Here is a 27706-nt window from a genome sequence, read left to right on the forward strand (position 1 = left end):
GAAAAAAAAAAAAAAATTTGGATGACAAATCTCGTCTTGATTTCCCTGAGTTAGAGAAATGTTCGCGAAATGTCTTAAAAATAGGATCGAATAGAACGATCCAATTGGAATCGGTCGTCATGCGTCATCGAAGCCGGCAGATCACGACCCACGCAATAACTCTCCCGCTCTCAGTTCCAATCCAAGCCACCCCCTCATGACGAATTATAAAACCGCCCACACACCATCCGTAGGGGCATGTTTACGATTTTTCGTCGCACAATTGCATCACAGTGGAAATCGGCGAATCTCGTTGACGATAAAGCATCGATCGAAGAAATATTCCGACACGATAAATATTGTCGTTGGTCGGTTTCCATACCGTGTGAAACGTAGCAATATTTGCCAATGCGCAGGGTATAATATTCGTGTCAATGGACTGAAACGCAGTATCGCCATTGCCATGCGGTGATAAATGTTTGCAATGCTCGCGAACGTTACAGATATACGATCCAATTATGAAGAAAGATATTTAACCGTGTTTAACTTGTTAATAATATCGTGGCGTGAAAAAAAATAAAATTGGAATTTTTTATAGAAAATAAAAAAATGTATTTCTTTTATTAAAACAACTCTAGAATAATGAGATGAAGTAACACTTTTTGCATTTTTTTATAGAAATATTTTTATATTTAAAAATACGTGAACGAATTTCACGAAATTAAATATAAAAGGTTAACTTCAAATCAAATGTAAAACGAATGGTTAACGATCAAAATAATTTAATATCAATTAAAGGTCTTTGTTTATTTATACTATTCGATTCAATTCATTTATGAGCAGTTATATAAACAGACGTGTATTTCGAATTATGTGTTAATTTAATAAAATATGTTTTTTTAACTTCAAGTATTTAATTATTTTATTGCGATTGCATAACAAATTCTGTAACAAATAGCGGTAACTATACGTGTACTGATAAAAAAAAGTTACAAAACACGTGCTACCTTTAGAAAATATAAGTGTACATCAAAATAAGAACGATAATAACTATATTATAAAATATTCTTACAACTCATTAATGACACGTGTTTCAATTGTTTGTTCAAGTTCGGCGATTCGCTGACAGCACATACCCAACACTATCGCCATAACGCGGTACGCGCTCTGTGATTTGCCAATATTTTTCATTAATAACTCGTTAACAAAACCGAAATAAAAATTAGCGCAAAGAAAAAAGTTACTAAAATCGTCCACCAGTTAAATCTTGATCGATTTCGGGGACACTTTGTATAAAAATGATATTATCGAGCAGTTGAATTTAGTCGCCAATAGAATTATTCTATTCATCGCGGTATTCATTGGCAACAAAATCACTCTGCGATATTCAATATTTTACAGTATTTCAACCGATATCACATTATAAAATTTAGGACAGGGGAAAGTTGCTAATATCAATATCAATTCACAAAGTATTGCCAAGAGATTTTTCTTTAAATGAGAACAATGAGAAATAATATCTATTTTCATATCATCAATCATTTCGCGGTAATTTATCTATTTGATATACTATATTTTCTAAAAATATTCAAAAAGTACGATTTACGCAATTGGTATCCTAAATCGTACCTCATTTATTTATTTACTTATTTATTTCATTTAGCATGCATAGATTTTGGTCTTTTTATTTTTTTTTTTTTCTTTGGTATACAAATTTTATGGAACCATCATATCTTTTATATAATCTTCGTTACTAATAGTACGATTTAGGAAAACCTAACTTAATTCAACTTAGCTTAACTTACCTAAAAAAAAAAAAAAAAAAAAAAATTGATTGTAAGGAGATCATAATGAACCGCATTTTACAATGTTAATAATCATTATACACAATCGATAAAAATTGCACATCAGTCTTACCTTTCTTTCCCCCCTCAGTAAGTGTCCATTGAATTATAATTATCATTTAATTTAATCGTCTAATTCCTTCTTACATTTGGTATCACTAGTTATATACAGAGCTCTCCAGAGGGCACCACATCCGGCCACATAAAAGCAGAGATACGATTTAGAAGATCGGTACGCATTATGCAACTCTCCCCTGTTCGGTGAACTGGGATCAGATTACACGTACCGCATTCGAAATTTACGATCGGCCGAATTCGGTTATGTTCGCGGATTTTCGTAGGATCTCGATTGGGGAGGGGGAAAATGGATTTAAACGCTGGCGCGCGCTAAATGACCAGGAGTCGCAACAGCGGTGGTCGGTGGTGTGCTGGTGGTGGTGGTGGTAATGGTGGTTGTCGGCTTGGCCACGGAGGAACGCTTCATCGGAAGTCCTCTTCCTCCCTGGTTGCTCTTCCTCCAAGGCCACTGCAGAGTGCGGATCAAGGTGTTTCGGAAATCTTCCGAGAACAGGCAGTAAATGTAGAATGTGATCGAATAATTCGTTACCTCCAACAGATTGGCCAGGGCGCGAAACACCTGTAAGACGGGATCGAGATAAAAGTAATCGGTTTCTTAATGAATAGATTAGAAGGCATTATGAACAGATTTGTTATCTTTAACTGAAGAAGTTTTAAGAGTTGCTCCAATAATTATTAAGTGATTAATGATATTCTATTTATTTTATTTTGTTTCTTCTAGCAATTTTACTTTGTGGATTAATTTTATATTATAATTTTATTTCATAATCGTATTTTGCGTCTTAATAAAAAATAATAATCATAAGAGCATAATATAAGTATTTTGAAAAATTAAATAAATGTTGGATAGAATATTTCAATTAAGAAGGGGAGAATGATACTTGAGATAATTACCTGGTAAGGATAGTGACTGAGATTGCTTTCCCTCAATGTAACATTGAGAATTACCATAGGGCTAACGCAGACGAGGAACAAGATACTGGTACTCCCTAAAAGAAGCACGAGCCTTTTTTCTTCCGCGAACGTTCTCGAATCTTCATCGTTGCTCGTCGTCCTGGACAGTGTCATCCGTCGACGACGTTCGCAGGATCGTCGATAGACCACCATTATTCGAAGATTGAAACCAGCCAAAAGTATCGTCGGTGCTACTTTGAAAACGATTTCCAATACCACTTTGTACACCTACGTAGAAAAAGAGTCGAAAATTTTTAAATTCTGAAAGAAATTGAGGATCTCATGGAAGAGTGATAGATTCATTTATATTCAAATTAATACATTCAATATATATATATATATATTATATCATTGTAATATAACTACACACGTAATAAGTCAAAAAATGAATCTGCCTCATCTTTCTCCAAGATTTTCAATTCGAAATAACATTGATTTGGTTTTGATTACTTGATAAAACAACGAGTCGAGATAGAAGTGATTCTCCCTCTTCTGATAAATAATAGGTTCACCAAGCGCTGGGAGGCAAGTCGCTACTTCTTCCCGGAACACATTTGGCAGATAAACTAGGAACGTGGCGAGGGGAATAAGCGCCACGGTTAAATGCGGAGGGCCACAGAGTGGACGAGTGTGCTGTCCAGGCCGACAAACGCTAACGTAACGTTCCACTGTCAAAGCTAGCAGCATCATAACTCCAACTCCTGGAAAAAGTATTCTTTCTGTATATATATTCTTGTATAATATAATTCTTCCATTAGAAGTTTACTGATATTTAATAATTTTTTCTCTTTTTTGATGTAGTAGAAGCTCTGTGTATTTCTAATCTTACATTCAATACTCGTGATTTATATGCACTTGAAAAATTTATTTTAAAATATGCATATATATATATACACTTATATAATAATTAAAATAATTAAGTTACAAGTGCAACTTTGTTTAATAAAATATCATTATACAGGTTAAATCAGATCAAACTATCATATTCTACTATAAGGATGAAAAAGTATCATAAGTACTTTTCCTTGTAAAGTCGAATTTGATTCATTGTCATTAGAAAGAGGTATATTTCTTTGAATTTAGTTGTACATAAGTAAAAAGTATTTTATCTTTTTATTATCAAGAAACATTGAGAGTCATAGGATGTGCTATCCAGAAGCACATATGTAAACATGTACATAGTAAGATTTAGTATTATCAGATAACTGCAAAACTTTTTGAATCCTTCACTTATTCTAGTCTATGTCTAGTCTATTCTATTGTCTATGATTGGAAAGAAGAAAATAAAATTGAAAAAATTTAATTAATGGAATATTTCAAAAACTGTCTTACCCAAACAACCATTCCCCAAGAAGAGCTCGAGGTGAGTGTGATAGAAAGCTTGTATCCAACTGCTCCATCTGCCTGTCTCTTTATGGATAAGAACCCTCATGTCAAAAGGGATACAGAAAAGAAGCGCGAGCAGCGCTGCTGCCGAGTAACCTGCAAGAGAATTATTTTTTTATTAACTAAAATTTTCATAAAACAAGATATGAACATAAAATGTCACATAACCTACATATAGATATAGTTACTTTAATATCCAACACATTTTATGTTCAATATTAAATTACTTGTGCTTTTATCGCATAACGCGAGTAAAAGTTTAGTAAATTTTATTAATTTTTCACAGAATTTCGATATTCACATTATTAGATAAAAAATATTTGACTTTGAAATAAATATTGATATTCAAATCTTCGTGGAAATTATTTTTCTCGTTGAAAAGTCCAATTTGCGGAAAAATAAAATATTAATCGTGGATCTGATGCCGATATCGAGACGATCCAAGAAGAAATAAATGGCGGGTATTTCATATATGAAAAATTCATCATCACAGAAATGATTTATTCGTTAAAAAAAAAAGTTAATAATAAACATCCCACATTTTAACAAAATTAATTTTATAAAAATTTTTAGAAACACTACAATATTAAAAGACAGAAACATTATGATATTACGAAAAATACAATAATTTTTAAACTGTTTAACGAAAACTTATCGCTATCGAATTCCAATAAGGACTAATTTGCTCGAATTTGCAGCGATTTCTATTCACTTCGATTTCAAACCACGTGGCGCTGTAGTCGAAATTGAGTTTCTCACTCTTTCTTTAAGCAGGCTATCCTACTTATACGAATGATCGAGTTATGTCCCCTCAAAATCAGACCATCTTCATAAAAAAATTGTTTATTTTTCTTATACAATCAGCTCTCTTATAACACGGTTATTTGTAACAAAATTATGATACAAAAAAAATGTCAATCAAAACAGTAAATAGAAACACTCGTAATATATGAATCTTGTTTAACAAATATTTCAATTGATGATAGAATTTCATAGATTTTTTTATATTTTATAAATCTGAGAATAATTTTCAATTTTTGATATTTCTAAAGGTAGTATTTTCATCGAATTTCGTCTATAGGATGATTGCACGGTTGACCTTTTATACAGAGACGTGACTTTAAAGTCAGTTTCTACTGAACTTTACTAGTACATACAAAGTTTAAATTTATGTTAAACTTCTTTTAGATGTTTTGTCCATCTAGACTGGACTGCAGCTACAACTTTATTGGCATCATAAGGTATCGTATTGTGTCTTAGTTTTAGGTAGATCATAAAATAGATACTTGAATTAAGTTTATTACTTGCAAGTTTCTTATTTGGAACGAAAAATAAAACTTTCGATTCTTCTCCTCGCTTATCAAATAAAAAAAAATTATTTTATCGATTGTTTATTCAAATTTTTAGGTTGTAAATTGTTTAGTTCACAATTGATCGTATATTCTTCAGTTTTATACTTTTAGAAAATAAATTCTTTCAAGTTTGTTTCACATCTAGCTTAAGTCAGAATTTAATCTTGGAAAAAGTTGAACGAATAAAAAGAATTTTAATATAAATAATTATACAAATTTATTTAAAGATAAAATTTAGTTTTCAATTTTTTTTTTTTTTTTACAAACTTCTTGAATTACTTCGGTTATGGTTACATTAATATTTGTGCGTATAAAGTGTTAATATATTCATAAGATATCTTTGGAGACCAAAATAAATATAAAAGTTGGTATATAAAAATGGTTTATTTATTAAATTGTAAATAATTTAAGTTTTAGTTAGATGAAAAGAGATGGAGACAAAGCGCGAAGAGAGATGTGACAAAGATAGAGTTATTTCACTCTATCTCGTTTCGTCTAATATGCTCAACTTCAATTATAACTTGGTAAATAAGTTTCAATCAATATTTTATTTGTTTTAATCTTTAGAATTGATCTTTGAAGATGTATTCATGAATAGATTAACACTCTATGTATTATTCATTATATTATATTGGATTATGGATTTTTTATTGTTTTATTCAATATCATATATTGAAAAACTTTTAAATTATTTCAAATTAATAAATATCGATGCAAAAAAATCTTTTGAAAACGTTTGTTTTTGTCCAAATATCTCAGATTCAAAAGATAATCGAATATTAGTATTTAATCAATGTTTGTAGTACAGATCAATCATTTGATCAACCGAGGAGTATAAGTTAATAACTTTATTGGACAAATATACTTATCTGTGAAATACTTATCATTTGCATACTTACTTATTTGCAGTTGTTATTTTATAAATTTTATAAATTTTATAAATTATTTTTTTAACAATTTTCTTAATTCTAAAGATATTTATCTTTTGTATATTTATCTCTTATAATAAGAGTTATATGTAGAAAATCTTAGACAAATAGACATAGATAAAATAAATAATAGGGAAAAGAATAGAAATTAAGTAAGAATTATCCTATTAGCATAAGTCTATATTAGATATAAGAGAAGATCAATCGTGCAATATATTTTTATGATGCAAATTCGTGAATAAAGATTATATTTCTTTTAAAGCAAGGTAAGATAAATAACCAGACTAAGAAAAATTGAAAACTAACGCCATCTTTTAAGTGTCAATAACATTTTTCTTCCAAAGAATTCAAGAGATGGCGTTGATAGCCAATTCTTACACTATCTCTATCTTTCTTCTATTATTTGTTTTCCTTGTCTATATGTTTCATTTACGGCACTCTAGAGATGGCGCTGATTGTCTAATTTTTATTATTTCTATCCTTCTTCCACTATTTGTTCTCCTTGTCTATACTCGTTCTTGGCGCGTAATTACAAACAAGATATATTAATTAAACTTTTATTCAAAAATAAATTATAAATAAAAATCTAATAAAATGCACAAATAAATTATAAATAATTTGCGTAACAATATTTTAAAATAATAATATCAAAATAAAATAAAATTTTAGTTTTAATCCTAACTTTTTTTGTAATTAAAAAAATATTTTTTACAAATATGTTTCACTATTTCAACTACTTGTTTCATAATAGTTTATATAAATATAATCATATATAAAATGCAATACGTATTTTATACAGGTTTTCAAGATATTCCATTTAATTTCACTTTCAACGTTCACTAACATTGCAATCTCATTCTGAACCGAATCTATAACGTTGAAAATGACACTAAAATGTAAAAAAATTCTAGTTCCTCCAAGATAAGAGACGAAAAAATAAATTGAATGTTAGGTCTATTTTGTACTTCGTATATGTGTGATAGTATAATATAATAGAATCGCAGTACGAACACGTGAAAAATTTACGGTGCTTTAGAATGCTGACCAACCATGTAAGCAAATTAAACGATGTTTTTTCACCTCCCCACGCATAATTCTCTGTGAATAATATTCCAACGTGGTTACGTATATTGTAAAGAATTTTTGCAAAGTGGTCGTTAATACAGCAAGAATGTTGATAATGCATAGAATCTCAGTCGTCGAGCTGATGTCACAGACAGGGTAGAGAATAAACGTGATATGCTTTTTCATGTTACAAGTATTTAAATGAGGTTTTCGGGAAAATATTTTCGAAATTCCTAAAAAAAAATTCGCAATTTTCACCTCCTCTCGGATTATATTTCCCTGATACAAAATCGAAATTTTGGGAGCAAAAATTTTTATTCACATTTTTTATTGGAAAAGACATAGCATGTGAAATTTTTCTGAAATTTAATATACTTGCTCGTTTTATATTTATTCTGCCAAGATTGTCAAGAATCAATCGATTGAACATGGAAAAAGGAAAGAATCGGATGGAAAGTGAAAGACAAAGAAGTTCCTAAGTTTGATCGGTCTTTCAAAAGAACGAGGACGAAGTTTCTCGTGACAGGAAGCGAAATTTTCAGGCTATGAAAATAAAAGAACAGATCGCAAGGATGTTACCTAGAAAACAGAATCGAGTGTTAGAATACAGAAAACATTCATTCAGTTTTACAATGAAAGAAAGAAAGAAAGAAAGAAAATTTTCTCTCAAAATTCCAAAAATGGAAATCCAAACAATACTGAAGTGAACATCTTCTTTTATAATTCATTTTGTCAATTTGATTTTATATTTATTCACACGTATTTACTGTATATATTGACAGCAATAATCTGAGCTATTTTTTAAAAAAATAAGAAAGTTTGCCTGATCCTTCGACTTTTTATCCTTGATACGATGACGAGCTTCGAATGTGATCAAACTCGAATTTGATTAGCCGAGGAGAGAACTCGAAAAGCAACAGAAGGAAGAGCAAAGTATGAAAGTTAAAAAAAATACATGGATAATAATTAACGACATGGAGAATTCCAGCTAAATTAAGCATAACTAATCGCTAGTGTTATCGAGAATTTTTATGCAAATATATATTTTTATACAGTGAAGTATCTTTCGAGGAAAGAGTGACTACGAATAAGAAAGTTCTTACGAAGTTATTATTCTTACGAAGACATATTATGCATTATTAATAATTCTTCTATAAATATCTAACTTGGAGTTAAAGATTACATAAAGTCAACTTTAATTTTTTAAACTATAAAATTTGCACTAAATCTACTTAAAAAAATTAAAATCGAATGTTCGATCAATGTTGAATTGAATATTTTGAAGTTTTCTGATTTTCGAATTCTGTTTCTCTGCTCCGGTCAGAGATGAAATCCTCGTCAGCAAAATCGAAGATTTTTAGCTTGGTTAAAATCAGAAAGTTTGTAAATGCAGAGAAGAAAGTGGAGAAAGCACGAGAGACGAAATAGACAAGGCGAAAAAGCTAAGTGAACACGAGAAAAAGGAGAGCGTTCGTTCTTCTCGTTATTCTAAGATACCGAGGACGAAACTTAAGATCGGGGCCACTGAATCTACTTAGCCACCGAGGAAAACGCAATGGCGTCTCCCGCTTTATCCTTTTCACTCTTCTCGCCACGTCCTTTCTTATCCTCTTCCCTCTCGATGTCATGCAAATTCCGCTTGATGCCCTAAATGAACATCCATTGCGTTCTGTTAAACCGAACTAGACCGTTTTAACGATCTTACCTACGTTTTTCTTTTTTTTTTCTCCATCTATCCGTCACTTTGATTTTCTCACTTTTATAAATCTACTGTATCGACGCGTCTCTCTGGATATTTTTAAAATAAAGTGAATATGATATTCTATTTTTAGACATGAATGTACACACAATAAGAACGTTCATTGCATTCTGTTAAAACAGTCTGGACCGCCTTAACGATCTTATCTACGTTCTCTCTCTCTCTCTCTTATAAATCTATTTTATCGACGCGTCTGTCTCAAATATTTCTAAAGCAAAGTTAATGAGAATATTAAGCGTGTATACGATCAAGATATAAATTTTCAATATGTTTAAATAAAATTAAGTAATATAGTCGGATAAGATAAGTAATATGGATCATTTTTCAAGTAGAATAGATTCTCAATTTTTTAAATAGCTTATCAATTATATGTTCGGACAGGATAAGTAGTACAAGTCAATCATATAAAAGGCAAGATAGATAGCCTTAATTATTGATGCGAGCACGTTGAAATAAATAAATGTTGGAAATCATACAATTTTCTATGTAAATAAAATTAATTTGCCAATCTTTTCAAAATCACAACTAATCTATGGATGTTCATGTATTTATAAAAAATTTACAGAATGTGATTATCATGATACTACGATTACATTGCGATATTTAAAAGAATAAAACAAATTTTATCTAAGGCATATTTAAACCATTAAAATCCATTTCCATCGATGAAATGAACATGATATGATTGGAAAAACAATCATAATGATGTAATTTATCATTTAGAAAATCGAATATTCGAAAAATTCATTATCAAGTGTTGAAAAAATATTTGATACGAGACGAGTAGTCGACGAATTTTGATCAATTTTTTTATATTCTCATTCATTTCGCACAATGACAGAACGTTACCACGAAACAACTGACCCACTTTATCACAAACTATCGCAATGGCCAAAATGGTCGGTGGAATCGTACATTCGACACGATTCACGAACAGAATCATACGACAAACTTTCGCCAACTTGATGGCCTCTTTATTGCAAAACACCATCGAAACTTATCTTATCTGTTGGGAACAGAAATAATTCGAAATGTTCTCCTAATCGATAGAAAAGAGGGGGAAAGAGAATCTGCAGTAAAGACTATCCTATCTCTGCCTAATTATGAGCCAAGAATCTTGAGATCCAAAAATTATTGGCTTCATTAACAAAATTTTAAAATCTTGTTTGTGCAATAATCCTACTATGAACAAATAATTAATAATTAATACGTGACGATAAAATCACACACGTTGATCGTGAATTTGGAAATAATTATATTCATTGTCAAGAAAATAAGAGCAAATAGTAGGGCTCTTTTATAAAATTTACCGACTCGGTCTTACTTTGCGTAGTACCCTCGAGACTTCCGGCCTCGTGCGAAACATTGCTTTTCTCTTAATAGAATGCTCGTTCCCATAACAAACTTCCATCGTCGACCGGTTTCGCTTTTCCGGACCACGTTCTCGCCGCAGGCGAAATTCTTCCGCCCTTCCGTTTCCTTTACCTTCCATAGTAATGTTGTCAAGATGCTCGAGGATGGTGCTCGTGAATGTCGCCTAAATTTTCTTTGCGTGAGAAGAGAGAGAGAGGATGATACACCGAGCATAGATTTATTATATTCTTTATGGGAAAATATTCGTTGGATGTTATTAAATGATCCTTTTGCAATGAAAAATATGAGGAAGTGATTATTGTTTCCATGTTGCATTTAAAACGATATATAATAAAATAGGATAAAATATTTTCCATTGATTTGTATTATTAATAATCGGAGGTCTTAAAGATTGTCAATTAAATCATACAACCACGAACGTTTTATTATTTTATTTCGTTTACTAATATTTAAAAAAAAAAAAAGAAACAGTGAAATGAATTCAATTATATTAAAGCAATCATTTGATTGAATATTCCAATTTTCGTTGTAAATAAATCATCTATGATGCAATGTCCAAAGTGTACAAATGTAAATTCGCCTTAACACATAAATCGTTCGAACAAACAAGGAAACAAACATTTATCGAGATAAACGATTTTGAATATAACTGATTATTTCGAGGCGGCGCCGATAAGCGTTTGAAAATTCAATTTTCCCCGATAAAGGGATTAATGGAATCCATTTATGATCGAGAATAAGGACGCATTATGATCGCTTTCTTATAATCAAAACAAAACAAAATGGGAACCTAGAATGAATATCTATCGGTAACGGTGTAATGCTCTGATATACCACTTGCCGCCATATTGAATTTCATTAAACGCAGTGGACCGATGGGAACGAGAATCGAGCAAGATGGAATGGTTGAACCTGAGAAGGATGTTTACCAATTTTCGCACTCGAACGGGCGCCGTATTTTCGTTTCGAAGGAGGCGATGGTTGGATTCGAAAGTTATCGATTCGAAAGATCTCTGCACACGTAAGGAAATCAAACTTTTTAAAGGTCCACCATTCCGTTTCCTTTTTATCTACAAATTTAATCCTTTGCATGTGGAATATCTATATAAATAAATTTTTGTTGTATAAAGTTGTATAAATTAATTTTTTTGTTTGAAGAAAATTAGAGATTTTTTTAAACTCTCAACACAACTTATGGGTAACATGTATAAACACACACATACACGTATACACGTTTTTTGAATAGTATGGAGAGAACGAGAACGTAACATTCATCAAATTTTATGGACAATCTTATCTTATAAAATAAAGAAAATAGACAAAATATTAATATTAACGTTTGAAATTAAGCAAAGAATATTGTAATGCAAATCATTTCATCAGGAGAAAAGGTGTAAGATTCGTATGAGATAAAAACCGAGGAAATCGATCGATGAACCGACCTTCAAACGGATATCAAGGCAGAAAGTTTGTCGAAGCAAGGATTTTTTGCCGGAATCGCAAGGACACGTACTCAATTTTCTGGAAGAATCTAATGGGATTCCAGAGAAGGAAAAACCGCAAAGTAGTGAGTGGAGAAGTATAGTTCAACTAGCTTAGCGCCCTTCGTTTCTCTCAGATTAGAAGACTTCTTGGAGTCTAGTTAATATAAGAATTCTCGAGAATTTTTTCGAGTTAACGAGAGTTTCATCCCTCCTTTTTTTTCTTCTTCTTCTTCTTCTTTTTATTAAAACATGCACCGATTCTGATTCTGATTCTGATTAATAGAGCTCGAATCAAATCAAAAAAATATGGAAAATTGTTTCGACGAGAGACAAGTAAGGGTGACTTGAAATTTCAAAATAATACCTCTAATCATTAGAAATTTGAAAAAAAAGAAACAAGATTATTTTGAATTTACGAGCACATCGTATCAAGACAGATAATTCAATAAATTATTGTAGCGTGATCTTTGTTCAAACGATTCGTTCGTGATTTAAGACGATAGAACATTTAACACACACATCATATCGATTTCAAATTTCATTTCACGAACGTTTCGATATCATCTCGAATATCGAATCCTCTCGACTACGTCACATATGGAGTCAAAATGTAAGAGGAAAATCGAAATCGTGAATTGCACGATTCCTATATTATTATCCAGGAGGTAGTATAATTTGCATAATCTGAAACCTGATCCAGTTTTTTTTTTTCTTCCCTTTTTTTTCCGATTCCCTTTCGATGGATGCGAAAGTTGCACGGGCGAACAACTTCTCCTCTACGCGTCCCGTGATCCACCTAATTCGATCCCCCCGTTTCGAAATACAGGTGTCCGCGCAAAATGAGAAAGGAATCAATTTAGGAGATCCTTTTGGAAATCAGACCGTGGAAAACGAAGCTGAAACGCGATTAACAATTTCTGATCGAAAAGGAATATAGAGATTTCGTGTGATCGCATACACGGAGAATCGTGATCTCCATTTTGTATTTTAAGTTTTTCTGATAAGTTATTTCTGTCGAGTCGTTTGAAATGTCGGTCGCGTGGAGGCCTCAAACTGCGTTTACATTAGGCAAACATTTTTGAACTTATATTTTGCAGTTACTTTTAATATTGTGTAACATTGATCGATCGATAATGATCTATGAATTGCGTTTTTAATTCATGAATATAGATATGTAGATTATGTTATTTTTTTCAAAGTGATTTTTACAAATTAATTTTAATATCTTAATCCTTTTATATCTAGGAATTTTAAAAATATTATCGTCCTGATTTCGTATTAATTGTATATTATATAGACAGATAAATAATTGGTAAAAACCTTTTTATCCTATATAAAAAGTAAAGATATCTCATTCCTTTTTAACGAATTACATATTTTACATGTCGATGCATTATTACATTACCTTCAAAAAGGATGTATTAAAGGATATAAGATTTTCCTCAATCAATTAGTTTAGAAGAGGTTAGAATTTTTGTTCTGCCCATGTATAGAACATTGGATACATGGATAGAATCAATTACGTAACCACTTTTTAGTATCGACGACAAAAAAAACCGTACCACAAGTTTAATATCAAAATGAATTTCGTGGAAGAAACATTGTCGTTGCTTTTTTTATTATATACTCTACTCACAAGTAGCAGTAGATCGATTACTTTTATCCTTTACCTTTGAAACTCTGATTTCAAATTACTTTTTAATCAATTTTTTGACCGTCCACAAACAATTACACATTCAACGTAATTTCAAAATAGTCCGTGTGAACGAAGCTTGAGCCGCTCATATTATTAAGTATACACTGACTTCCAATTAAAAATATTTCGTGTATTTTCAATCGATCGAAAGAAATTGGATTAAACATAAAATGTATTCAAAACATTGTGATGATTTGTTTAAGACGGATTAAATAAATTCGAATGGGATTCTGGTGGTGAGAATTCAATGGAATGTAGTTGACACGTGGTATAGATAAAGATTCATCGAAATCGTGCGTCACGTATCTTTGTCACACTCGAATATATATATATATATATACAGATATGTACACACCGTTTTATACGTATACGTCACATTGGACCATAGCTTTCGCCGTTTCCAAGCACGTCTCAAATTGCATTTCCTTACGCACAAATTCTTCCGCCCCAATACCCCAGGATTCGCAATATTTCCACGCTCAAAGGCACGTCCTTTTAGTTCGACCCCCATCCTGATCCTCGGTCACCCACAGCCTGTTCTACATCCTGTGCATATCGATAGATCGACCACCTAGTGGCTTCCTACTAGTGAGTTCCATCTCATTTGCCAACCATTTCCTCCCCTCCCTTCCCCTTCTGCCCTTTAACTGATTCGCATCGTTTAAAATTTACATGCGTGTAAACCACGCATATTTGCACACTGTGATTACAAGATCATTTAAAAAGCGGTTAATTGCAATTGCAAGATTTATAATAATAATATTTTTTATAATATATAATAATTTTATGATTGGAAAATTAAATTACACTTTTTTTTTATAGGTGTATGATTATAATGTTTCAAAAGCTCGATTAGAATTCGCAAAGAATTGTAATTCATCATTGGATATAATTGATTCAAAGAAATATATATGTATATTATAATAATTGTTTGATTTTTATTAACCATAATCAAGGATCGTCGATAAATACATAATCTTTACCAGAATTGGCAGAGTATAAATTAATATTAATTCGCTAATTTCATTTTCAGACAAATCAATTAACAAAGTTTAGTAGTCCCCTTAAGGGAATTAAGGACTGAACCAAACTTCAATATCATCTATATGTATATACCACCGAAAAGACGAGGAGGATATCGATCAAGGGATGAAAAGGAAAGAGAGAGAAAGAGAGAGAGAGAAAATTCATGAAAGGGTATGAAAAATGAATTCGAACGAGAGGAAAAAAGAAATGATAAATAGACCAAGGGGCGTTATAACCGTTTAGCGAGGGAAAAAGCAAAGATGATCACCCATTAACCGTTATCGAATCTTGGAAGCCAGGAGAAATCGAAGGATAGTGAATATAAATTATCAGAAGAACTGAAAGTAACAAAACGAGTACAAATTTTTGAGATTTTCTTTTTTTTTTCGAAATCTAAAGAGGATACTGTTAGATGCTTTTTTCTTAATTTCCTTCTTTTAAAGCAATCAAGAGGGGAAACTTGATGGAATTTTTTGCATCCGGAAGTGGAGCGCGGAAAATTCGCTCCCATATGGGTATCGATATCGCGTTTGATTGGTGCTTCTTCTTCTTCTTCTTCGATCGATTTCACTTGATTCGATCGAAACTCTGCGGTAATTTTCAAAAGAAGAAAGATAATTTCTCGATCTTGCGACGCGCAAGCAGAAAAGTTTCTTTCGCTTTCAAGATATTGGGATTCGAGTTTGATTATTTGAATACATTATTTCAATTCGATCTTGAAATATGTTTTCATGGATCGTAGTTTAAAACGACATAATATTTCGACCAATTATTTTATATCTCTTGCGTTATAACAATGCTTCTGAAATAATTTTTATTTTGGTCGATTTGTACGTGCAGTTTTGGAACGAAATTAAGAAAATAGTATTTGCTAATTCATTTGTTAATTCAACATCTTTGTGTTATATGGATATTTCTTGTTTACGTTTTTCTTGTTGAAATCATTGACTAAAGTTCCATATTCTTACAATATATATTCCTAATACCATAAATACCATTTTAATTTAAAAAGAAATCTTAATAAACACTTAGCATTAGAATATATATATTGGTAATCTAAAAAATCAAAATTTCAGAATAATGATCTTCAACATATTTTTCTGCAACATATTTCAAGATCATTAAAATCAGAGTTCTATTCCTCATTCTGTATAATTATTGCATGATAATTCGCGAATGTTTACTCGATTTTCCATAACACAAATTAATGATTCATCAACATCTAAGAATTGAAATGCAAATTTAGTTTGATTAGCTCTTCCAATAATTTGTTTTATTGATTGAAATTATTATATAAATGTGTCACATTTCTAACTATAGAATTCAGTATTCGAGCATCGAGTTGAGAGAACAAAGTAATAGAAACATAGTGATAGAAATTACCGAAATTGAATTGCCCTGTAATTTCCTCCTAATGTACCGACTTTGTCTCACCGGAAATGAGTGTGGGCCCGATACATCCGATACAACGACTAAGGGCAATCTTTCGGGAAATGGAAAAACATTTGAAATTAATTTTCGTTAAGATTTGCAAGAAGGCAACGATTTACAAGTATAATTGATATATATTTATTCGATTTTAAGGAGAGATGATTAACAGTTTATGAGATATTTAATTAAGATTAAAGATAGATTAAAAATTATCTTTGTAGAATTATTTAAATTTCATATGAAAAAGAATTTTAAAATTTATTTTTATATTTTAATAATTTCTTTTTTAATTATATTTAATTATTTTTAGTGTTGGATTTTTGTACTTGTACTTTTTATACTTGAAATCACAAAGCTATAATACATTTTTTTTTCTTTATATTCTGTAGTGGAATGTCTAAAATACTGTAGAGGAAAGATGTAGATAATTTATTATTGGCTTAAATTTCAATCAGATATTTTATAACATTAAATACCTCATAAACTATCAATTCATCTGTGCCCAAAACTTATCAGATTAAGTTAGATTAGATTAAATTCCATTAGTTTTCAAATAGATTAGATTTCATTAGGTTTCAAATCCATTAGATATCATTAGGATCAATTTTTTTAACATCTAACAAAGAAAAATTCACTAAGAAAACGATATTATACTTAGAGATCTTATTAGACATTTTGTTAAATAAATGTTAACAAGAAGCGTAACGACACAAATATTGCATACAACTGATAAGCTAAATATATACGCCAATTGCGAAACGAAAGTTTAATATAGTGTAGAGCTATTTCAGAATTATCCGCTAACCATGACGTTATTACTTTGGCCGAATGTCAAAACAATAAAATCACCGTTCCATTTGGCAAATCTCTCACCTCATTTCTTCTATCGATTATAAACAGTAAGAGTTACAATCTTTCCTTTAATTTCCTTTAACAGAATGCAAATTGTGGATTTTAACAGTTGTTTAGATGGTCCATCGTACCAAGATTAATATCACTTTCCTCTTCCAATATCGCTTAAACACGAAATAAAATTGTTTCAAGATTCCTGGTTTAGTAACGATCTCTCTCTTCCTCTCTTTTTTTTCTTCTCCTTTTAAGAGTTACAACCGCTTTGACGATAATTACGCTCCTTTTACAAATTATAATTTCTTGAAACGTTCATATAGATCCTGTAATTCTATTTCCTTTTCTGGTAATTATTTAGAAAAAGATGTACCATTCTTTGATCTTGGTCATTTTCTTAATATAATTTTTTAATTGTCAAAGATATCATTCTGAATAATGTTGTTCATTAATAAATTATTAATTAAAATTTTTCTTCGAAACGATCTACATTATTTATTTAATTAGATCAATTATGATAGTTTTAATCAGATTTATTGCTACAAAACAACTGATAGGTCATTAAGAAAAATAGTCGAAATCCAATGCAAGTCATTAAATGAATTTTTATTTAATTTTGATTTGAGATGAAATTAAACTTTGAATCAAATTTGAACACAAATCAATTGACGTCAAATAAAAACTTATTTAATTCCTAGCTTCGAGATTTTTTTGTTTAAATTAGGTTAATAACTTTTTAATCTTGATTAAAAAAATCAGAGATCTTTTTATATTTACTTTCCTCTTTTTTTGTTTTCTACTACTTACCCCTCATGTAGATGTAAGCGGTTCCTCGCATGTTGCGCCTGGTAAGGACTATCAGATTTAAAATATTTCCAACGATGCCAAAGCAACAGATGGTAGGCAGAACAATGCCGTAGCTGATTCGTTTCAACGACGGTATTCGAGGATCCTCCATTTGGAGATCTTCCTGTAAACGACATGTCTCTGTCACATTCACTCCGTCGATCATCTTGTTCTCTCTCTCCCCCTCACGCGCTCTTTTCCTCTCTCTTGCCCCAGATCGTTCGATTAAATCGTTCATTTCATCTTACATTCCGTGGATCGAAACTTGGAGCATCGCTTGTTCCATGAATTAAGCTGTCAGCTTTCGTCCTAACTTTCGTCCGCCATTGGATGTTTCTTTCGATCGATCGAAGAATTTCGAGCGAAGGGGATCACGGGGGAAGTAGTTTGCGATGCAACAGGTGTAACGATGAACCGGTGTTCATTACGGGTTTCTTGAACACTCGAAAAGTCAAGACACGTCTCGTGCTTGATTATCCTTCGAGGCTTATCGATACGATACGATAATTCGTTCCTCCCTATTTCACCGAGGAATCTGAACGAGCCCTTCCGGATAACTTGTATGCCGCCATTTTCTATCCTCCACCGAATTCTCTCGTGCTCACCTGAAAGCAAAGAATATTTTTCGATTAAGAAAAAAAAATCTTCGTGTGTTATCTTACGTTACGATTGTAACAAAAGTTTGTGTAAAGTGTAGAAAAAAACTGTATAACATAGGAGAAATATTTTTTAGAACAAAATAATAGAGAGAATAATAATTAAAAATATTCTGAATATTTTATATATTTTAGATGTACCATTAGAAAGTCGTATTTTTAAAAAAGGAAAAAAATATTGGAAACTTAAGAAATGATTTTAATCTCTGGAACTGATATTTAATTGATAAAAAATAAACTGTATTGCATACAAAATATTAATATATTCGTGAGAACTAATTTGTTTCTTGAGAATCGATCCTCTAAAAATAACGAATATATTAACATCTTTATTATGCTTTGTATATTCGTAAAAATTCTTATAAAACTTGTTTTTATAACTATTATTTTGTTAACATTTTTTTTAGTTGAATGTACATGTGTGTAACTGACTGTATCAAAATTATGCAAATATCGATAAAAGATTTATAGTTTCGCATTGCTGCAAGAGAATCGAGGTAACGAGGAAAGAAGAAGTGGCAGTGCCAGATGGAAACGGATATAATTCACGTTTCCCTGTAATAACAAAGTTTTCCGTAAGAAAATCTAGGATATATCTCGATTGTGGAATGCACAACGTGCGTGGCAAATTGAAGGAATGAGAATGGAAATGCAGTTTAGATATAAAGTTATGTTGCTCCATTTGAGTAACTTGTAAAATTCTTACAAGTTAATCTAAAGAATATTTATCAAAAATTACATTCAGAGTGGCTATCCAAAAATATAACTATAAATCTTCATTAAAATATAATTCTTCGAGATTAATTCTTAGCAATTATATTCGTATTCACATCCGTAACACATAGTAATTTTCAATCTCAATTTAATGTTCATTGTGAAAGTTAACTCTCGACAATTTTACTTTCAAATATATATTCCTACGTAATAAGAAATAATTTATTATTACTACAAATTGTATCACTATAAATGGATTAAATCTTGATATTTATAAAATTAATTTATAGATATCAGTTTTCGTTATAACACATAATTATAGTTTTTAATATATCGACTACATGAGAAGATAATAAACGTTTAATAATTAGTTTTGCATTAGTTTATACATGATTTGATTTTTTATCATTTGATCAAATTTAAATATTATTACTAGAAATCGATCAAAGTATCTTGATAACTTATAAATATGCTAATATAATATAAATATAAATATAATATAAATATGCTATAGTTCAGGTATCTTAGCTCATAATTTATAGTTTATTGATCATTATAGATAAAAATAATTCTTAAGAACAATTTTCGACAATTTTGCTTTCAAATATAATTCATACCAATCAATTTACTCCCCATTTCGTGATTATATAGTGTCTTTTTGCGCAAATAAAGTCTTGCTATATTAATCGAGAAAATTCCCTAGATAAACCTAAAGTTACTATGTACATTTGTTTATTTCACACACATTTCTACATGTTGTTGAATCGAGTTTTACACGTGTATTTTCATATTTTAATTTATGGTGGCGAGACGCGCGTTTCAAAAATATTTCACACGAGCGTTTACGAGCGAGTTTTCCACGCGGTGAAGATTTTGCGCGAGAAACGAGTCCGACGAAGCAGAGCGCAGAAAGTATCATCGCGGTCGGGAGAGTTGAAGAGATAAAATATGAAAAGCAAAGGGGGAGGCGTAACTTTACATCTTTTGCGGATTTCATAAAAATTCTCATCTCTTGTACCACTTTTCTCTTTACACCAATACAAACACTTGCTGCTTTTCAATCTTTTCTTCGAGCCGTATCCTTTTGTGGATGAATTAACTTTTGTTTTGTTTTTTTTTTATTTAAACATTGATTAATCCATATTATATATCTACGTAGCAGCAAAATAAAAGTATTGAATTAGTTGCAGATGAAATAATTGAATTCTTGATAAGATAATTAATATAATTTTGTTTAAAATAATAGCAAGTAGAAATTTAGAAAAATTCTATCTTTTTAATTAATAGAACTTCTTGATTCATTTTTTAATGTATCTGTTGATTTAAATTTTATATACTAATGATAGTTATTTTTCTTTTCTTTAATTTAATTATATGAAAATATTACTAATATTACCAGCAATTTTTTCACATTCTCTTTTAATTTATAAAAATAAAATAATTTATAAAACATTCGAATTCTATCCTGATTTTGAATATAAAAATACTCATTGTTCAAAAGTTATCTAACGTAACCTACTCATATTTCATTTTTATTCATCGAGTATTACGAGAAAATGTTTCAACATAAAGTTTAACAAAAATTTAAGAGTAACAAATGAATTTGATAGCATTTCCTTGTCTCTATTGTATATCCATTAGGTGATGTTTCATTCAACTTGATTTCACATGATCGTTAACCGTGGAAGGAATGAGAAAAAGTGTCATAGTTGAACAATAATAGCGATATTATACGCTATAGAAAAATAAAACTGTCTGATCAATGAATGTAACGTAAAATACGATAACGTATGATAAACGTGATAGTTTAAATCTTTGAGAAAATATATTTTCTTATGAATCGACTACCATTGGTCATACGAATGGTTATTTGTGTTTACGCAATCACTATATTATTACATATGGAGAATTAGAGCGGACGTTATGTTTAAAATAAGTCGTGGAAATAAAGCATGTCGTAGTTAACACATGGCATGATGTATTATAATATAATGTCGAGAATTATATCATCAAATAATAAAGAATAATTATGTAACAAGCAAAAGAGATAATAATAATAATTTACTCTCTAAATTAATTAAAATCTTCTGAATTTTGGTTCTTTAACTTCTTTTTCTTCGTGCAAACAATCATATTTTTTTTTTTTTTTTTTTTAATAATTTGCTATAGATAATTTGGATCTTTCATTCTCGAATCTGAAAAAAATATGGAATATTTATAATTATTTTCAATAAAATTAAAAACTTATTTTGAGAAATTTAATAATAGAATTTTAATGAAATTCGATGTTTAATGACCCAAATTGTTCAGAAAGGGTTGAAAATTCTTTTCCTGCAATTTTTAAAAAGTACGAATGCATTTGAGAGCGGAATTCTGGAGAGTTGTTTTTGAGAATATTTTCCGCAAATAGACATTGCATTGAGATTAATAGTCCGACAAACAGTAACTTTCACTGTCAACGTAGCTGAAGAACAACCCTCGAGAATTTTATTCTCAAATGTATTCGTACCCTTAGTTACTAACTTCCAATTATTACACCCCAGAGTTATTATACGCCTAGAATTATTATTCTAGTAGACGATTGACTTTTCGAGAATAATTTTCATTCTCAATCTAATTTCCATTACCAAAAAACAACTTCTGAAAATTTTACTAGTCAAATTCGCGTTTTAACTCTTCAAGAGTATAATAATAAGGTAACAAATATTTAGAAAGAATCACATTAGAAAGTAATCATTTAGAAAGTAATCTGTATAGGATTGAAAGTAAATGCCTGCAACTTTAACTGTTTCATATGAGACATATTTTTCTTTTGGCAATGAATACAAAATCTATTATAATAGCACGAAATATAATATATTTAAAATATATAATAGATATAAAATAAAATAGATATAATATATAATAGATATAAAATAGATAAATATATAATATATAATATATAAAAATAGATTGAATCTAATTTTCAAAATGAAATTAATAATCTCACTTCTAATGGAATATGTTTCAGTAGATTTCTTCTTGTAATACAGAAGGAAAAATTGTAACAACTCCAAAATTTATGTAATAATTATTTGAGAAATAATGTTTTCATTGAGCTACGTTTTAGGAAATTTTTAATCAATCAATCAACATCAAATTATACACTTTATTTCATTGAAATTTCTATTTTTAAAATCAAATCATGATCTATAAATTGCCTAATATAAGTATATACAACTTCAATCTGAAAAGAAATGATTTCATCTGTTCGAGATGTTTTTGCTAAAGATTTTCATCTTTTCGATGAAATTTGCAGTGAAACTTTGTTTGTACAAAATAAATTATCTACGTTAGTACTTCATTACGTTTAAATAAATCGGGAATCTTGATTGATATGAAACCAAGTCCAAGTAAAAAATTGATACAGGGTGCAAAGTTGTGGAAGAAAGTTTGTGTAGCCATGTGCATGACCCGTGTCTACAGAAAACTGTAACGAATTCTCGCGACTTTTCTCCACAAATCTTGCTTTTGCGTTTAGCCAACAGCTGCGACGTTAATACCGATCCTGTATTATGCATTCCTATCCTTTTCGAGAATTTATCGAGACGAAAACATATCCACCGACTAAGTGATATATCAGTCTTCAAGTTTTATCCAATGTAACTTTAGCAAAAAAAAAAAAAAAAAGAATATTAATAAAATCTACACGTATTTTCCGAAATATATTTTCGTTCGATGGAATTATAGATAATATCGAAATCGAAAAAAATCCTTGAGCCTTTAAAAATAAAAAAAATTCTTAAATTATTTAACATTATTCGCAATTTATTACATCTACCTCATGACTATGACTTCCTTTTTTCATTGATCATTGTAATATTACATATCATGGAGAAAGGATATCATCTCAAGTCATGGAATAAAACTCTGTAGAATTGAATTGTATGTAAAAAGTGATTCTACCTTGGAAATTTGTTGATGATATTCCAGTTTGACTATGCTCCTTGTGTTCAAAGTTTATAAAGACCAGTGGGCGAGAACTACCTTAGTGAGAGTATTCCCTTGATTTCCGGTGTTTCGTATTCTCCGTGTCAACAATGTTAACAGTTCAATTATATATTCAGCCAACAGTTAGACATATAATTCTTGAAAATATTCGAACAGAAAAATATAGTTTAAATGAAAATTTATGTCTATGTAAAACTTAATAAATTATTATAATTATGAATAAAATGAGTTCTTAAAGTTTCAACACTTTCTTTGTGTTTTAAACAAAATTTTGTTTGAAAATTTTTATTGGGTGATAAAGCGTTAAATTCTGAATAGCGTTAAGTTCTGAATTCTTTTCAATTCAAAACTTTACTGTATTTTGCATTATTACAGAATTATGTTTAAGAAAGCGAAAAGATTTTTTTCTTAATGTATGATAGTTACAATTCAAATTTCATTTTTTATCAATATTATTATCTTCGAAATTAGCACATTGACATTCGATCAACCGCGTCAATCGCAAGGATTTCCTCTGAAGCATTGACTGAAAGAAAATTAACAGAAATCCCTGGATCGTTTTTATTTTATTTTATTTTATTTTTCTATAGAGATTTATGCAAGAACACCAGATACCAAACTGAAATCAAATTATAAACCAAATTGAGTTAAAATGTGATACAATTACGTCTCAAATACATATAAATATATATATATATATATTTATTCTCAAAATTTTCAAGATCTAAAATTTAAAATAAATTGATAATCGTGTCATATTTATAAATTCAAACATTTATTTTAAATTTTATTTCATAAAAAAATTTTTTTAGGTTAAAGTTACAAAATTGTTTGTTCGAAATACTATTATTTGAAATATTATTATTATTTTTCTTATCTCAATAAAATACTTATTTCAAAAAAGTATTTGTATGAATTAGTATTAAAATATATAAAATAGTTTTTTTTAATTTAAATATCATTTCAAAAAAAAATTCTATCACTTAAGGAAATAAAAATATTCGTTCTCATTTATTATTACTTACTTATTATTTATTTTTCTCAATCTTTATTTAAACAAATAATTATTTAACCAAAAAATGACTTCCAATATATGTATCTAAATGCACTTCACAAAAGCATAAAGTTTCACGAAAACTTTAACTAAATCGCAAACTATCCTTGTTCTGCAAAGACACACACCAACATATAATAAAATAGTCCATTTTTATCGTATAAGTTTCGATAATATGAACAAATTTCTCGAGTCAAATTCGCGATTTTAGTTTTCTTAGTTTTTTCATAACCATGAATATTACTGTAATTTGCATTACGGTGTCCGAGATATTATCGAAACAAACGAGATGGTTCGAATCGATTCGATCTGATTCGCGTTCGATTGAATTATTCGATGCACGTTTCGTGTGCAACATTTTTAATTTAAGTTTGACGGGATCGCGTTCTGTTTTTTTCTCTGGTATGGTCGATTCGTGAATAGATTTCAAATGGGACCAAAACGCATCAGTAATAACGGTACCAAAATTATGTTACTTCATCGAATAGAATGTATATCATCGATAACATACGGACATTAAGATAGAAATTAGGTTAGAAATTCTACGATCACGTAGTGTCGACTTGTCCTCCATAATCGATAAACTTTTCTTTTTTCTTTTTTTTCTTCAAAAGATCGGAAAAGCAGTTGACGAATTGGATAAAGATCAAAGAAGAATCGTGACTTGAAACAACAAATTCGTACTCTTTCAATTATAATGAAATAACGACATGTGAGACAACATTAGAAATTATTATAACAATGTTAGTATCGCAGTGATTAGATATCAATTTAACTTTCGCTATATTTTTTTATATTCATCATCTTATAGAAGCTTTTGATGTAAAATGGTTTGTTTATTTTTTTCAATATAACTGATCTAATTAACCTAAAATATCGGTACTTTACGAATGGTAAGAAATTTATATTTTTTTTATTATTTGGTATTTATATGTTATCATATATATCATATACTTGTTAGAAAAGTGATACAACTTAAGAATTACGACTTAAGAATTAATTGTATGATTGTCATATTTAAATTTAAATATTATTCCTCAAATAGTGATTCAATATTATTATATTTTAATATTATATCAATTTATGTTATTTGCAATTCTGTACAATGAAATATGAATTTTTTTTATTCTTAGATAATTTTATAAAAATAAATTGCTAATCTTTTGAGATTTTTGATTAATGATACCTAAACTTTTATAAATCTAATTAAATGTAATAAATGTTAGTTGCTGATTCGTATATTTTATTTGAATCGCATGAAATTAATCTAAATTTCAAATATGCTTAATAAGCAGCTACAAATTTGTTCGAAAAATATGTAACTTTACTTATCACTTTTAGTGTTTTCATAATTTAGCAAACACTATCCATTGAATGTAGATCAAGTGTTTGCATCATGCAACTACTTTCGAGATTAAAAAAGACGGATAAAAATAAAAAAATATATTGTTCATTTTTTGTCATTATATTAATTTTGTGTCTCAAATTTTCTTCTAGCAAAAAAAAATTTTCCGGCGATCCTTCTTCAAACAGCGCAATTTATATGTATAAAAATATTTATTTAAAATTTTCAAACTTAATACAGTTTTTATTTGACATAAAATGAACAATATTTTCTAACTAAAAAACATAATATTTGGAGTGAGAAATGGCAACAAGTGATTCGAGAAGTGGTAATCCTTGAATAACACAGTACTTCATTTTTTACAATTTTAAGAAAAATTTTTTACATTTGATTAAAATTTTATTATCAGATTTATCATATTTCCTATTAGAATTATCTTAAAAACTTTTGTGAAGGGATTACATGTAAAAATTTATTTAAACAGAAAGAGCTTACTATTGTGTACCGATTTGATGATACATTTGACAGTGTTAAACGTGTTAACAAATATTCAGATCATTATTTATTCCTGTTATCAACAATAACTTTTTTTTGAATTTCAGGTTATCAGCAGGATCAGAATGAAATTTATTTACTGATTTTCAATACACGAATCATCACATATATATGATTCTAAGTCATATAACATGATTTTGAATAACACGGAATCAATTAATCGTATTATTCGAGGATTTCATATATATCGTAAGGTATGTATATCGTTGAGGTATGTAAGATTATATATCGTTTGATTTTATCGTACGTACCTCTAGAAACATATTTCTATACATATTTTAATAGTTTGAAATCAAATAAATAGATAAAACAGATGAATATTACACTGTCAAAAGTAAATAGAATCACGTCCTGCATAAATCGTTCGAAGTTTGAATTTCGACAAAAAAAATGAAAACGAACGAAAAGATGTTTGAAGCGCGTCGCGTCGCAGACTGAAGTTTTGCGATGAGTTTCGTAGGTTGGATGCCGGGACGCCAGGATACCGAGGACTTCGCGACGCATGCTCCAGGATGTTACATGACATAACGGATGTATTTAACATAGAATTTAAATGCAAAGAATTTCAAGGATTTTATCAATGATACATGAAATATTTAATCTAAATTTTTAAATTTGTTGAAATATACAATTTTTTAATCATAATTACTAAAATTATATTACATTGTTTAAGATTAGATTAAAAATAAATATATTTATACATATGGAATATTTATTACATGGAATATTTTTATAGGAAAGGAAAATGATATTAATTGGAATTTATAAAAAATAATAATAAGAAGGAATTTGCTAGAATTTCTGCAATTCATTACAAAATATAAAACAAAATTTGAAACTCATCTTTCCATCCTCTTGTACTAAAACGATTATGTGGAACAATTTATTACTCACACGTTTACTTCGTGGCTTACGATCCAATACCATCTTATTAATGCGAGGCTGTCGGGATCGGAGATGGAAGCTGAAATAGTGAATGAGCCATCCTAAAGGTTATCGTAGTTTTTGAACATTCGCCTTGAAAAAGCATCTTTGTTGAAAAATTCAGACTTTTATTGATTATTATCGTCTGAATCAATGATATACTTTTTTTAATATAACATATAAGAGAATTTAATCTATATACACAAAAATTTAAATCATAAATGAGAAAACAGTTTTTGATAATATTTTTTCTTGAATATTTTGTTTGAAATGATCATTAGGATTATGCCAAGATTATATAAATATCAAGAAATATTTTATCTCTCTCGATTTATGCAAAGATTTATTCGTTATACATAATTTTTATTTTTATGCGGAAGAAAACCATAAATAAAATTTACTAATTATGAAAAAACTGA

At 29.4% G+C, this 27706-nt stretch overlaps 1 protein-coding gene and 2 long non-coding RNA genes across 9 annotated transcripts; 2 read left to right on the forward strand and 1 right to left on the reverse strand.

Annotated features, from left to right (window-relative positions):
- Positions 1-1841: 1841 nt before the first annotated feature.
- On the reverse strand, positions 1842-26737 carry LOC122714049 (probable G-protein coupled receptor B0563.6). Of its 5 annotated transcripts, XM_043935044.1 has the most exons (9): positions 24435-24585; positions 23836-24028; positions 23365-23546; positions 18298-18654; positions 18011-18173; positions 4188-4337; positions 3306-3556; positions 2796-3083; positions 1842-2460 (listed from the first exon to the last, which is right to left on the reverse strand). In XM_043935044.1, the coding sequence occupies exons 5-9, from the start codon at positions 18159-18161 to the stop codon at positions 2194-2196; spliced, it is 1107 nt and encodes a 368-aa protein (XP_043790979.1). In that variant the 5' UTR covers positions 18162-18173; positions 18298-18654; positions 23365-23546; positions 23836-24028; positions 24435-24585; the 3' UTR covers positions 1842-2193. The 5 variants fall into 5 exon arrangements, with proteins under 5 accessions (XP_043790979.1, XP_043790975.1, XP_043790976.1 ...); XM_043935040.1 differs by having other exon boundaries at positions 18011-18654; XM_043935041.1 differs by lacking the exons at positions 23836-24028; positions 24435-24585 and adding an exon at positions 26615-26737 and having other exon boundaries at positions 18011-18654.
- Positions 2328-4068, forward strand: LOC122714052. Its single transcript, XR_006346566.1, has 3 exons — positions 2328-2484; positions 2855-3034; positions 3362-4068. It is a non-coding gene; the product is annotated as an uncharacterized LOC122714052 (long non-coding RNA).
- LOC122714051 lies at positions 24753-26808 on the forward strand. Of its 3 annotated transcripts, none has more exons than XR_006346565.1 (4): positions 24753-24995; positions 25078-25206; positions 26411-26574; positions 26649-26763. It is a non-coding gene; the product is annotated as an uncharacterized LOC122714051 (long non-coding RNA). The 3 variants fall into 3 exon arrangements; XR_006346564.1 differs by having other exon boundaries at positions 24757-24995; positions 26411-26557; positions 26649-26785; XR_006346563.1 differs by having other exon boundaries at positions 24784-24995; positions 26411-26557; positions 26668-26808.
- The last annotated feature ends 898 nt before the right edge of the window (positions 26809-27706 follow it).

Source organism: Apis laboriosa, unplaced genomic scaffold (genome assembly GCF_014066325.1).
Source record: "Apis laboriosa isolate Shangri-la unplaced genomic scaffold, ASM1406632v1 scaffold279_cov145, whole genome shotgun sequence".
NCBI lineage: Eukaryota > Metazoa > Arthropoda > Insecta > Hymenoptera > Apidae > Apis > Apis laboriosa.